General features: G+C 40.0%; 1 protein-coding gene across 1 annotated transcript in view; it reads right to left on the reverse strand.

Moving 5' to 3' along the window:
• Positions 1–15,500, reverse strand: part of CRACR2A (calcium release activated channel regulator 2A) — a 42,555-nt gene that overhangs the window by 10,716 nt on the left and 16,339 nt on the right. Inside the window, exons 6-11 of the mRNA XM_062513626.1 lie at positions 14,768–14,863; positions 9,796–9,983; positions 7,827–7,898; positions 5,580–5,625; positions 4,687–4,778; positions 3,615–3,942 (exon numbers count right to left, since the gene is read on the reverse strand). Coding sequence (XP_062369610.1) covers positions 3,615–3,942; positions 4,687–4,778; positions 5,580–5,625; positions 7,827–7,898; positions 9,796–9,983; positions 14,768–14,863 — 822 coding nt within the window. The remainder of the gene's footprint in view (positions 1–3,614; positions 3,943–4,686; positions 4,779–5,579; positions 5,626–7,826; positions 7,899–9,795; positions 9,984–14,767; positions 14,864–15,500) is intronic.

Genomic DNA, 15,500 nt, shown 5'->3' on the forward strand with positions numbered 1-15,500 from the left:
GCAAAAATTAGCCTTCAACTAGTATATAAATCCTGTTGCCTCTCCAGTTTAAGAGTGATACGGGGAAACGAATAGATTTTATCCTATCATATTCTTCATTACTCATGAAGCAATATTCTGTTCCTTAAAATAACTCAGCATTTCAGATGTTTGCCATGGATCATTCCAGATCATCTGAAGTGCAGTGACTTGCACTGAGCTCTGTATGTATACTGAATATGAACCTTTACATGAAACTGACAAAAAAAAAAAAGTTTATATTCATGGGCACAAATCAAAATTTATAAAGTTTCACACAGCTCTTCTCAGTAGCTTCATCCTATACCAGTGACACAGAAGAAGCAGCACAACTTCATCTAGATAACAGAAGCAAAGTTCTAAATTTTTTTGCTTATGCCACCAGATTCTTCTCTCTCCTACTACCCTGGAGCCAAGAACTACCATCCAGTTACTGCATTTCTACATCTGTTTAACATTACAGACAGAAGCACGGAGGAAAGACACAGACAGAGAATTAGATCAGTTAATTAGGTTGCAAACATTCAGCTATGTTTCTGTCATTTTGCCTTTTCAGCAGAAGGAACAACAATTTGTTCTGCTTATCCGGGTCCTGTTTACTGCAGGCTAAACTAAGTGGATGCTGGAGAGAATATTTATATCCTTTATCATCATTCTTTTGTATGTAGATCAGGAGCTGCTTGGGGAAGCACTCTGTAGCACCAGCTGGCTTGCAGGGGGTGCCCTTGCTGGTCTCTTCTATTTTGTGTAACAGTGAAGGAAGAGGGAGGTAGAAAGTTTGCTTTCAATGCTGCAGAAGGGGAGCAAGATCATGGATGGTCCCATCATTACCTTGCTATGGTGTAGACTGGGAGGAAGGAGAGGAGGAAAAGGAGGGAGAGGAAGGAAAGGAGGGAAGAGCCCTCTGCCAGTCATTTGATGTGCAGGATCCGTGAGACTGCTGCCTTCATGAAGACATCAGAACTGAATTCACTGCCTGACAGTCCTTTGAATGAGACATTGAAGTCTACACTTAGAAGTGTTTTCTACAAACATACAGAAGTCTTAGAGAAAGATGAAGAAATAGAGGGCTGCACTTGATGGGGAAAGAAAACCCCAAACAAAAAAGGGTTGAGCTGCTGTCCACCTTCGTGTGAAAAAAAAAAAAAATTACTGCTGTAAATATTGGGGACAAAAATGCATGACTCTTTCATGAGGTGGGCTTATAGCCCACTACAATTATAGAGGGGTTTCTTATTTTCAATTTCTATTAAAGTTCTAAACCCCACAGCAGCTATAGGCTACTAGTAGCACTCATGCATTTATACAAAGCACATTCTCAGTCCTGCTGAAAACCATTCCCAGCTTATTAGTCTGTATGCTCTGGGAAATAAAACAAGCTAACATACGATCATCAGCTTGACAGTATTATCACAGTGCATCTGAGAACCACAGCTAAATATATGGGCTACATGACCTGAAAAACTTTGTCCCTGGTGGTCATACACACTCTTTATATAAACAATAGCCAGGTAAAGTAACACACCTAGCTTTTGTGCAATTGAACACAAATGTGGGCAATTACAGGTATAAACATAATGGTCCATATTCCATATTGAAAGAACAGAGAGGAGAGGAAGTAAACATCATGCAGAAGTTTTGGACAGAAAACCCTGCTTTAATTTCCATTAGGGTTCCTTCAGGTGCTTTCCTGGTAACATTTCTGGTAATTTTAACTGCAGCTTCATCTTCACAGCCACTCAGAAAAATGCTCTACCTGATTGTCAGCTCCCAGATAAAACAGCAGTTCCTTGGCCTCATGCACTGCTGCCAACATTGGTTCTACTCTCCTTTAAGATGCACTGGGTCATATAGGATTAGCAGCTGAACTACTGTGAATATATGGTTATTGGGAAGTCTTAATGCCATCAGCCAGGAGCCCAAGCTCCTTGCAGTAAGCAATAACATCATGGAGTGCATACATTCCATGTCATACAAAAGCCATTGCAGACTAGTTACAATAAGCAACAAGACCTAGTTCCTACCCAGCTGAGAGGATGAGTTTTCAAGGGACTGGAACAGGGCAGGCAGGATAGGTTTGTCCTAGCTGGATAGGATGAGCTACCTGAGTTTTGTCATCCTGAAGTCCAGTGATGCCATGCTTTGAAAATGTGATACAAAATAAGTCATACAGCAAGCAAAAAGCATGCACTGAACTAAAAAATTTCAAAATATGAAGCTCTTTTCTGTACCCTCAATGTTTTATTAAAAGGTACCACAGAAATTATTATGTAACCATGGCATAATTCTATCATAATTTTTAAGATGTGCTTGCTTCTTCTAAAAGAACCATATAATTATGACCAAGCAAACCAATTTTTCCTATACTTTAATCTTTTTAATATGTGCTTCAAGAATCTAAAAATGAGTAATCCTTAACAATGATGCTATAATTAGAAAGCAAGCACAGCTAACTCTGAAGCAATAGCAGTATAAAAAGAACTTTATATTCCAAAGAAATGTACCTTCCAGCATATTGTTTTAAGGATTATTACTGAATGGTGAATTCATTGCTAACATGCATATAAAAGCTACAGCTGAAAAAATATAGGATTTCAATTTGCTAAATAAAAGTATTTTCAAAAATAATTAAAAAGTAATGATACTCCTCTCATTATTTCTCAGATAGTGCAACAGCCACCAAAGCTGACTCAAAAGTATCAGAATATGAGAAATAGTACCTTGCAGCCAAAAAAAAAAAAAAGAGAAAAAAAATGCTTGCTTCTTTTTTAAGACAATTTCTACCTTCCCCTGGATCTTCTTGTACCATCAATTACAAGGCTTAACTTCACTTTTCTTAAACAGTCCTTCAAATGTAAATCTATGCACACATTGTCTGCAGTTACCACTCCTTTAGGTTGAGTTTCCCTTCTATGCACCTTCAGCTCTTGTCTGCAGTGCATCTTCATCCCCCACTCCATGCAATGGCTTAATTTGTCATGCTTCAACTTAAATACAGGACACTAAATAATTTTGGATTCTAGGAATAATGCATTAACCTTTGACACCACTTCATGGCATCCAAGGTCCTTCAGAGCAAAATAAAACAGAACAGAAGAGTTCCAGTTGGATGGGACCTACAGTGACCTACTCCAACTGTCTGACCACTTCAGGGCTGACCAAAAGTTAAAGTATTTTATGACAGGCATTATCAAAAAGCCTCTTTAACAGATTTGTGGCATGGACCACCTCCCTAGGAAGCCCATTCCTGTGTCTGGCCACCCTCTCACTAAAGAAATGCTTCCTAATGTCAAGTCTGCAACCTCCCCTGAGGCAGCTTTGAACTATTCCCACACATCCTATTGCTGGACCCCAGGGAGAAGGGATCAGCACCCCCCTTTCCCCTTCCCCTCCTCAAGAAGCTGCAGACAGCAAAGGGGTTGTCCCTCAGCCTGTTTTTCCAAACTGTACAAGCACAGAGCTCCTCCCAGGAGACATTTTCCAGCCCTCCACCAGCTTTGTGGCCCTCCTCTGGATGCACTCAAGGATCTTCACATTCTCCTTAAATCATAGGGCCCAGAACTTCACTCAAGGTGAGGTCTCCTTCATCCTCTTACGTTTGACAGTGTTTCCTTCCCTACAGGCTGCTCTCTAGAAGATGATGGTGATGAGTGTTCCACTGATTGCTCTCTGGCTTTGTTATTCATTTCTGTCTCAAAAGTATTGTCCTCTTCTCCAGTCCATCTGCTCAGCTGCTTATCAACCAGCCTGTCAAGAAGCTGGGGTAGGTGATCTTCTTCAATTGATATTATTCTTTGGAGATGTGATGTTTTAGGCATTCCTCCAGTGACTCCAGCATCAGATTCCTCAGAGAGAACTCCATTCATTCCAACAGAATTCCTTCTCTTTGAGTTACTGAAAATATCATCTTCTTCAAATGACTGGCTAGACAGAGAAGAAAGAAAGTACATCACAGAAATATAATGGATCTGCTATTTTATTCTGAATTTAATCTGAATAACTGAATTTAATCTCCCATGTTTTTGACTAGTCACAGCAGGCAGAGGAGAGTCATTCCAGTGTCTGCTGAAAAGTCAGCTCATCAAACCATGTGTATATATATTTATAATTATAAACATCATGGGAACAGCTAATAACTTACAGGAGAAACCTGACCCAGGATGGAAAACATTTAATTAACATCAATTCTAACCTCATAGAAGAGCTATAGTAAACTTCTCTACTGTGATTTTCTCCTTTCCCACCTTCCACTCCCATTCTGGAGGAATAAAAGAGTCCCCAGGTGAGTTCCTTTCTATGTGCAGTCGAATTCTCTCTTCAGTAGGTAGGAGAAACATGAGTTTGCTAAATATGGACAAAAAATGTCCGAGTGGAGATTCAACATTGCACCACATTAACACAGGGTCATGGGCAAGTTTTTGTGTCTCCCATCATACACCCATCCACAGTGGGGAAATCTCTTGCCTTTGCAGACAGCACACTTGTTTTATGCTAAAATTTGGCTCTTCATTTTCAAATTTCTTAATGAGCACAGTAATCTTACAGTGACAGACACTTTAGAAAGACACTCTATAAAAGTTCAGAAGTATCAGAAAGGAAGCATTCCACATCTTCTTTCTATAAGCCTCACCATACTCAAACAGGGAACACATGAAAAAAAGTTCCTACCTGTTAGGCAGCATCTTGCCCTCTATGTATTTCCCAATGACAGACCCTGATCTTTGCTTCCAGCTGGATTTAGGAACAGTTGTTTTGCATTTCTGCAGAAATACAGAATACTACTTACTGATTTACTTCCGGTGTTCATTATGGCTAACTACCCTCATTCTGTATACTTAAATAATGCAATGCAAATGAAAGAAAAAAAATGTAGAAGAAAATCCTAGAGGTATAAATGCTTCAGAATTCAAATTGATAAACAATCAGAACAGGGAACGCCAGATCCTGCGAAAATACATCTGCTTTGTAAACAAAACACCATAATGTAATGGAAAAAAAAAAGGGTATTTTTTTACATGAACAGCTTCTTTTGGGACTAAGTGGCCTTAGTCTCCTTACACCAGGGTATTTCTAGAACATCCTAGGGGTCCATTCTTTGCTGCTGCTTAAAAAGTTTGTAGGATCTGCTGTTACCCAGTCCGAAGAGGTCTCTAGGTACTTATTCAGGCACTCAGTTATTCTACTGTTGTATAAATGTTTCAGGACATTACCTACTTTTGACTGAGTAAATTAACACAATTTAATTCAATCAATTTAGTTCAATCTTTAGGTTATTTCATCCTTTTCTGATCACATCCTTAGTTTCTTCTAAAATACATCAATCTCTCTTCAGATAGCTCCCACTTTATTATTCTAAACATTTAGCTCTTAAAATTGTTCATCAAATTAAAAAAAAATCTTATTTTCAAGTGAGAAAAAAAAAAGACAATACAAATTAAGAACAGGGCAAGATTTAAGTGGTGAGAAAGTCCATCTCCTGCACAGCCTTCTGTTCCGCTTCTTTTGAAGCTGCTCTCGTATGTGTCTGCTCAACACTGGGTTTGAAAATAATAGTTGGTTACCTGCAAAAATATGTCACGTTCATCCTTGAGATGTTTGTTCCTCTCTCTGCAAAGAGAACATAAACAAAAGAAACACTGAAGCCAAGTATTTAGAACTGCTGACTTTTCTACTCCACACTAACAGACTGGACAGTTGGCAGTGCAAACCTTTCATCATCCTTTATTTATATTCTCACCCCAGCTAGTTCCTTGTCTGGGCTATTGATTCTCCAGCAGGGCTATGCTGATTAAAGCCAGATGGGATCTGGATCTCTTTCTGTACCTCTTTTTGTATTTTATCTAAACAAATGCCCTAAGACATAGAAATCAGTTGTGGTCAATATGCCTTCACATACAGTAAATTAGAATGTTTAATGATTTTCACAGTAAAGATGACCTCTTAATATGGAGAGGGTGCAATGAACACCATCTCTTGCTCATCTGCTGACAGCTGTGAAGGTCAGATATAGCCCTCTGAGGGCTGCAGTTGTGGCTGCCATGGGAAAGTCACCCTAGGAAAACATCCATCTTCCATCCTTTGTGCAGAAACAATGAAAGTGTCAAGAAACAGACATTCCAGGCAATCAGTAAGCTCTGATCAGATCTGACAGCACACCTGCTTAGTACATCACCTATTGTCTCCATCTGTTGCTAGCCTGGCCACAGGAGAGACTGAGCAGCCAGGGTGAATGGAAAAAACCTCGGTTGCCAGATGTTTCTATCTATGTCTCCAAAACTTGCAGCAGGCAAGATCACAGAGTGGCCCGTGGAAAACAGACGCTGCAAAATAAGAGCCCTTCCTCAAGCCTGTAAAATTTTTAGGCAATTTTAAAATGAGGCCTGAAGGAAATGCAGCCAAATGAAGGCGTAGAGGCAGGTGCAACCTACAGCCCACACTGACTGACTACTGAGAGAACAAAACCCAACACTGCTGTGCATTAAAAAGAGGGCTACAGTTGTCTGAACATAGCTCCAAACTTCGAAATCTATCAATAAAGGAATGGCAGCTAGGTACATTTGGGTATAATTTTACAAATATTTTGGGGAAATAATCTTCATTTTGGCTCAACTCCCAGCACTTGAGAAGCAACAGAGCCTTTCAGCAAGCTTCTGCAACCAGGCTTCTACCTCAGAATCAGCTTAGAACTGTTAAGTGCTGTTCTGTTTTACATTTGACTTTTGGAAAGGAGGTTGTCCTACAATACTGAATTGTCAAAATGAAGCATATCTGCCAGATGTGCTGACCTCTACTCTATACAAGAACTGAGCATACAGAAGTGTTTTGTAACCAATTTTACTATTTCTGTGTCATTATCATTTGGCAGTTGGCCATGACTAGCTGCCAGATTTACACCTAGCCACTCTCTCACTCTCCTCCCTCAACTCAAGGGAAGAGAATAACATGGAAAAGCTTGTGGGCCAAGATAAAGACAAGCAGGTTACTTAACAGCTGCCCTTCGCAGACAAAACAGACTCAGTTGTAGGATGATGTGAAATAGAGACAAAACTAAAATCACCTTCTCCACAACCCCCTTTTCTTCTCAGCCTCAACTTCAATCCTACACCCTCAGCTCTTCTACTTCCTTACCAATCCTGAGTGGCACAAGGGGATGAGGAATAATGGGGTTGGTGGTCAGTCCATAACAGCTTCCTTCTGCGGCTCCTTCCTCCTCACAGTTTCCTTGCTGCAGTGTGAGTTCCCTCACACAAGTTGCAGTCCTTCACAAACTCCAGCACAGATCTTTTCCATGGGGAATAGTCCTTCAGGAATGGACTCCTCCAGTGTGGGTCCCCCATGGGCCACAAATTCCTGCCAGAAAACCTGCCCCTGCATGGGCTCCTCTCCATGGACCAAGCTCCTGCCAGGAGCCTGCTCTTGTGTGCACCCTGCACAGGCTACAAGGGACTCTGCTCCACCAGTACCTGCAGCACCTTCTACCCCTCCTTCTCCACTGGCCTTGGTGTCTGAGGGGCATTCTCACACAATTTTTTTTCTCTCTTCTCTTCCAGCTGCTGTGCTGCTTTCCACCCTGTCCTACCGAAGCTTTCCCAGAAGCTCACCAGGGCTCTGGGGCTCCACTGTGCCCTGTGCTGTGTCCATTGTCACAGGGCATCCCTGGCTTCTCTCTGGCACAGAGGCTGCCCCTGTGGCACCCTTCTGTCAGTACCCTGACACCTGTACTAACTACATATCCCAACATAATTTCATCCTTTAATGGACCTCTTTAGAATTATGTAAGAAGTTTTTGAATGGAAGATCTACGTTACCTTAAAAAATCCAACTGCTTCAAAAGTCCTGACTTCTCTCTCTGTAAGGTTTCTGTCACCCGATACACCTCCCTGCAAACAAACAAACAAACAAACAAAAAATATTGTTCTAATCATGGTTAGAACACTGCTAAAATGCTTCACCCTTGGGGCATCTACATTTGGGACCTCAGCTTCTTCAAAACTGTAGATTATATTACGCAGGAATGGTTAATATTTTAAAGAAGTTTATTCAGTATAAGGCCCACAGTAGCAGAGCAGTAGGGGTTAGCAGAGGAAGGAGTAGAGGTTCTTCTTTTCAAAAAAATATTGCTGTTTAATTTCTTCATCCAGAGAGCTTAATATATGTTGATACTGGCACTTGGAGCATTCAGAAAATATACACTGCTGAAATACTTCTCACTCATGGCCACTAAAAAGCAGGTGACATTTTATCCAAAATTAGAGCTTATCCTGCTGTAGGAACCATATGTCAGGCTCACACATCTACAATCCCTACAAATTCTTTCCAAATCCTGACACTTACACAGCCATTTTAACACCATTTACTTTAATTTAATACAATTTGGTGTCTGGCTTTAAATGGTTTTTTTGCCTTTCAGTGAAGCCTCAGGTTCTTCCTGTGCACTGTATGAACATTACACCTGCTTCAACAGCTCAGGTCTTACCAGACTCATATAGATGTTTAAAGCAACCCTGCAGGTGCAGCTGAGTAGGGCTGAGCTCTAATTCCATAAACCACTATTGAATCCAAAGTGCTTTGCAAGTGCAGTAGTATTATTCAGCAGTCTGACCACTGGGCAGATTTCCTCTGTAGCTTTTAAATCAGATCATCCCATAGTCTTTCCTCTGGATCTGAAAAGAGAGGCCTCAAAGAGGAAACAAACCACCTTGAGGAGGAGTATTTCTACTGTCTACTCCTAAAACACACATCAAACATGCAAACCTAAAAATTCTAATCAAAGTGGCCATTCTTTAATTTATCAACAAAGTTCACTATTTATACCCTCAACAAAAATTAAAGGAGTATTAACTAAGTAGAACTTGGCACAAAGCTTAAGAGAAAAAGAATGTGACATTTGAACTAATGTTCTGCTCTATCCTGAAATATGTCAAACAGCAACAGTTCTCAATCATATAGCTCATTGCTGCAATGGCTAGGCCCATCTGCCATTCATGTGCTCTCCATTGGCAATGAGAGGTTTCTACAGACCACTGAGCATTTTCTTTGAAATGGACTTCAGTGAACATTTCTGCCAATTACAGCTTCAGGGTAGTGCTTCTTCTGCTTTGTGCAGAAGGCTGGAGCAAGACAAAATAAAGAAACAAAACAAACCTGTGACATAAAAATGTCACAGATCATTTTTATCCCTCAAAATATGAGCTGTAAATATTTATTCTTGATTTTTTTTTTGTTAATCAGTCAGAATCTGAAATCTTCATTTGAACTGAAAACCCCAAAATTATGGTTCTGAATTTCCATTAGGCCTTGTGGGAATTAGAATAAGCTAAGTTTTATCTTGCTGGCCCTACTAGGCTTACTTTTGATGAAGGAAAAAAAGAAGATCCTAGGTATCTCACAGCCAGTGCATTCTCAGAAGCAAGTTTCAGATAGACTCAGCTTTGATGAGGATGAAGCATTATGTACCACAACTGTGAGGCATTTCCATAAGGAATTCCTTTGGTATTTCAAAACTAAGATACTACATGGACTTTGAATTCCAAATACCCTCAACCAGTGGCAGTGGGGAGAACACTGACAGTTTGAAGATGTAGCAAAAGATTCCAAAGAAGCCAGATAAGTGACAGAAAACATGCTGAATTACTTGGGGGAGAGCAGCTAGAAGTGTAGTCAGCTTTACAGGTGGTTTCTGCTTATGACACAAGCTTAAATCAGCACTGGGTACCCTGAGGAGGCTCACTGGCACACCAAGCAAGTGCACTAGAACTGCTGCAGCTGGACACTTACATTTCCTTCTCCTCATGGAGCCTTGATGCCTCCTCCTGAAGCACTTGTAGCTGTTGTTGAGCTAGGCTCAGTTCATGGGATGTTCTCTCCAGGTCTCTCAGCAGTTCCTGGTTAGCCAGCTTCAGCTTGGTGTTCTCTACTTTGGTTTCTTCTTTGCCACTGAGGAGTTGTGTACACTGATGCTCTAACTGGGGTGGAAGAAGAAAATAGAACAGAAAGCATTTCAACTGACTGAGGCATCTTGCTTCTGAGGCTTTCAGTTTGGGTCTTAGAGGTTAGCTGAGCAGGAAGCTATTTCTATCAAAGCTAAAAAATGAATAAAACACATAGGGTGCTCTTCCACTGCTCTTTGTACAAACATAATTATGTTGCACAAAAACAAAGCCATTCCATTCTATGACTGAATTTTATCCAGTTCAAAAACACACCAGTACAAACCACAAAAAAGGTGCTACAGAGCAGATTAGCAACATTAAGCTGATATTCACAACTGCTATTTTCGATTATTTTCCACAAAGACCAGGCCTACACAGACTAATTCAGAGTTCTACCTAAAAAACTGTTAGATTTAAATCTGATAGCTGATAAACCTTCCCATCCCCAGCAATATGAACAAGCAGTGACCTTTTTGCCACCTCAGACAGATCTGCCAAGAAGTGTGGATTAGAGTCTTTCTATCCATTTTTATATTTCCTCTCCAATGTGCATCAAAGGAAATATACAATTTCCCTGTAAAACAAGTAACAGCAGATGACAGTGGATTCTGGTAAATAAAGAAGTTCTACCTGCTTCTCCCTGGCTAACTGAGCAAATTTAGACAACAGAGCAAAACTTCATATTAGGGAAGGTATTGCTTACCCTAAAATATGAAAGTTTTATTTTGGGTTTTTCTGGTAGTCATTTTAAGGGATGTAAAACATACTAGGTGCATTACAATGATACAATTTCAATCTTCCAGATCTGAGACATAACAATGTTAGAACTTTCATTTTGCCCATCCCAACAAGCAGAGCTCATCCAACAAAATCTGTCCTCACCCAACAACATCTGTCCTCACCCAGCTCTTCCAGTCACATTTCTACCCTAGAACACTGCTGTTGTTGTAGTCTTGGTTTTGAACAAGGCCAAGGTTATAAAAAAAACCAAAAAAATACTTTCTAGCCCGGACTGTGAGGAGTCAGGAGCAAGTGTAGAATGGGAGAACTTAGCAGCAGCAGCAGCAGCTTAATGTATTTGCTGAACTGTAGCCCCAGCAGGCTCACATTTCACATGGAACACTGGCTGGGCATCAGATTGCTGCTGAACAAGGTTGGTTTCCGTGGACAGATTACGTCAGTTCCTGAATATTGCTTCCACCCCTCAACAGAATGAAGCTATCCATTCTAAGTAAAAGCCCAGCCTCTACAGGTACTTAAGACTCATTCAGAGGAGTGGCTCTGGGAGAAGCAAAAAGTTACCATACAAACATGAACTTTCAAAAATCTTAGGAGCAACAAAATGCAGACAGAAACCCCACTTAAGAGAATAGTATGGCTGTCTGAAAACTTACACAGAGACTGTTCTGGAAATGTAACTGCAATGGTAGCCAACATCAGCTCCCAGAGTCATCCATAGTGGTGTTAGAAATACTTGCTGTAAATCCTGGTGCTGACTCTTGTCAGAAAAACAATACTATAATGTCCAAAACCCAGAACACAACAAGAGGAGAAAGGATTGTTTCACAGCAATACAAAGCTCCCTTCTTCCACTGTACCCTACAATCCTCTGAGAAATGCCAAACACCACCTTTGAAGCATTCACCTAAACAACTCCCAGTACAGAAAAATAAATCATTAGATGAATGCTCAGCTGGTATAATAGAATGGCATTGATGCTATAGCTTCTAGCTGCTTATTGGAGCTGCAAATTGGCTCCTATGTTCATCTGGTAGATGGAAACTGATGGGGAAAAGACTCATGGCCTATAAATATGCTTAAGAAAATCTAAGGAGCAGAGAGAATTAACCCATTTCCACAAGTCAAGCACAGACACTGCATTTGATGGTGCATATTCTCTTGTTTTTGACAAAGGTAAGAGGAAAACCAAGTTTAAGTTGAATAAAGAACTGGGATTATCCTATGCAAATGAGCTGCTGCTGAAGGCATTTATACTGATGTCCCCAAAAGACACACATTGAGCACTCTCTATGTAATCCCTCGTTCTTAGCTCAGCATCCTTTCTGTAGTTTTTATATTTCTTTCTCCCTATTTATTTCAGTGGCATGTGAAAGATATAACATTTATACAGTGCCATAAGGCAGTTACAAGCATTTGAGTGCTACTGATACATGTTTTCATGCATCTCTTTCCCAATTCCAAGATCATGCCTTTCAGCATGCGGCATCAGCACAGAACCCAGCATTTTATATAAGTTCAGTAACTCCCCTGCACTTCACCTGATCCACACCTACTTTTTTCCCCTCACACAGGAGACTGTGCCCTAGAGGTTATGCTGGATATCCTCTGCCCCCAGTACCTCCTCCTGAGATGTTCCAACTCACATCCCTTGAGGAACAATGCCAGCCAGACAACCCTCATGAGGGAGAATCCCTCTGGCTATGCCAGAGGAAACAACAGCTGAGCTCATCTGGTTTGAAAGCTCCCTTTCACATTTTTGTTAATCATTTCCAACACAGAAATTATTACATTGTATTTTAAACTTAAAAATAAAAAAGAAACATTAATGAAGTTTGGAAAAAAGCATTTGTGTTGCTCCCAAGTGGTTCTCTCATGCTACCAAGCATTGAAGTCATAATTAAATCAAGATACCTTTACTCTCTGCAAGAAAAGATTTAATTATCAAGGCATATTTCCATGCCAGAGGAGGAGGCAAAAGTAAAAGAGATCCCTGGATAAGGCAAACATTAGACACCACACATGGGTACATCAGTGAATGAAAAGCAATACCAGAAAATGAGTGGAGATATAGTATTATAAAAACAGATCTGAGTAAAGACAAGTCACTTTCAGAGGAAGTGAAATTAGAAATCAGAAAACTATATGTAAAAAACAGTGCTTCTAACTACACTGAGTAAAGCACTCAAATAAATAGGTTAGGTTGGTATACCAGAAAAAAAAATCAAATACTGCATATCAGATTAACGATGGGCCAATCAACTCGTTGAATGACAAGAGTTTCAGTTGTCATCAATCATCTGAACAAAATTATGTCACTCATCTCATCATTAGAAATAGTGAATTCCATTTATCCAGCACAGCTTCCTTTCCATAAAACCAAAATGGGATAGTTTAATCTTCATGGTGTATGAAGATCCTGTCTTTCAAAAGCACCCTTGCTGTGATTCATGCAAATTTATAATGGAGAGGGGAAATGATAAATACTAGAAATTACAAATAAAAAACCCCATGGTAAATACTATTAATAATAAGCAATACAGTGAACAGAACAGCAATACAGTGAATAGAAATGGAAAACATAAAATCAGATAAAAAATAATACTAATAAAAATAGCACAGACATTGCTTTATGTTCTACAAGATAGGCAATAGTAGACAATGGCAATGTAGACAACAATCATAAGATAAGACTTACTGGTACTGTTGCCTATATTGATTGATTATACCCAGCCTAAAATTGAGTGAAAGCCTTTGAATAGCTTCTGTGGGTTTACATCAAATTTAGAAAACACTGCTTGAAAAAAACACAAGAGTTTTTTACAGAATTATTGTTGACAACCAAGTTTTAAACAGAGCTTAAAGCAAAAACAAAGGAAAATATTAAATATAATAATTACAAAATTAGAATAAGTAATTTTTTATTCTTTTGCAGTTAGTTACAGACTAAATGAAAAATACTTGATATGTGTGCCCTCAAAGGTATCTTTGAGTATAAATTATCCACTGTAGTGCTGCAATGTGGTAAAGAGCCTGCATAAAACCACATATATTCTGATTCACAGTGCCACTGGACAAGGGTAGTTAGCATCAGGAAGTTGATTTCAGCTATGGAATAGACTTCGAGTTCAGTCCTGTATCCTTACCAGCTAAACTTCACAGAATCACAGAATACCAGGCTGGAAGGGGAACTCAAGGTTCATCTGTTCCAAACTCTTTTGGCAAAAACATGTTTAGCCAAGATAACCCAGCATCCTGCCCAGCTAAATCTTTAGTTTCCAGTGCTGGAGAATCCACCACTTCCCCAGGAAGTTTATTGCAACTGCTGATGCTTCTCATTGTGAAACACTTTTGTCTTTTTGTCCACATATTCTACAGAAGGAATAGCGTTTATGGCATTCTATTTCAGCTGTTTAAATTCCAGTGCTACCTCCTTTCCCTATTGCTAGTCTTTCCTTCAGTGACCTTGGAGCCACTTTACAGCAAGTTCTCTGCTCCCCCAAGCAGGCCATGCATTTTAGAAGTAAAACATACCACATTTTAATATGGGAACTTGACAAGCTGTTACCAGTGCAAGGGAAACCTGCATTGCTATAGAACTGTTATCACAGAGTTATATCAGGAGCAAGTTGTTCAGGAGGGAGTGTTTCAAGTTCATACTGCTGAATCAGTCCAAAACAAGTATATGAGTGGCTGGTACAGGCTTTGAGCAGAGGTGTGCACTAGAAGAGCCAAATTATTGTTCTCTGCTCTTAAGCTGTCTGCGTGTTAAGCCAGTTCCTAGAACACTGAAGGCAGTGGAATTATGAAACATTTTCATAAAAATTAGCCTAGTAACCGGGGAGAATATCAAAAGCATTCTTTTATTTTCCATTTTACCACATAAAAGGAAAATTACTTTGGAAACAGAGGCTAATATTTTTCGTAAGCATGTGACACAAGAACAACAGAGGGTTGCAATTTGGCAGAACCCCATCACACCAACTTGCAGTTTTGGAACCTAAAATAGGACCTAAAGAAAATAATATGAGCAAATAAGAGCTATCTATTTTTTAACTCCAAGGGATATTAGTTAGTACCCTTTTCTGTTTTTGAACCAACTGTTCCAGTTCTTGTTCTTTTGACAGCAGCTTGCACTCCAGCTCTTGACTGTGGGACTGAAACCTCTCTGTGTCCTGCAAAATTCCAATAGGAAATGGATTAACAGAACAGCACAATTGCATCATGGGAGGAGTAATAACAAATCAGGGATGAAGCTTTCTGCAGCAAATGTAGCAAGACACGGGTAGTGCTCAGTTTAGGGATGGTATCACTTATCAATCTCTAAACTGCTGTAGCCCTGCAGCTTCCATGACTATGGTTGCTACAGAATGTGCTGATTGCCCATGAGGAGGTATTGAGTCTAGAAAGTGGGGGCAGACATCTCAGGCAGAAGGCTGAGGAGCTTAGTCAGTCTAAATCAAAGCAGCCAGAACATATCCTCTCATTTCCAGCCCCAGCAACTCAGGTTGATGTGAAAGAAACAACAACTGCCATGCTTCAAATCCGTCACTAACAACATTTTTTCACAGATGTTCCACTGGTATAAACAAGCAACTGGGGCTTCAAGCTTTGCCTTTCACTTAGCAATTATATTAACCTGTCCACTGTCTAAGTATCCTGAAGTCACCGGGAACTCCCAGTCACATTTGGGATTACTCCTTCTGACACTCCTCAACTAAGAAAAATTGTCAGCCCTCTCCTCAGTAAAATCAGGTTCCAGCAGTTTGTATCAGCTGAGAATCTGTCCTGTTTCTCCAAAAACAGGCTTCT

The sequence above is a fragment of the Cinclus cinclus genome, chromosome 2 (assembly GCF_963662255.1).
Source record: "Cinclus cinclus chromosome 2, bCinCin1.1, whole genome shotgun sequence".
NCBI lineage: Eukaryota > Metazoa > Chordata > Aves > Passeriformes > Cinclidae > Cinclus > Cinclus cinclus.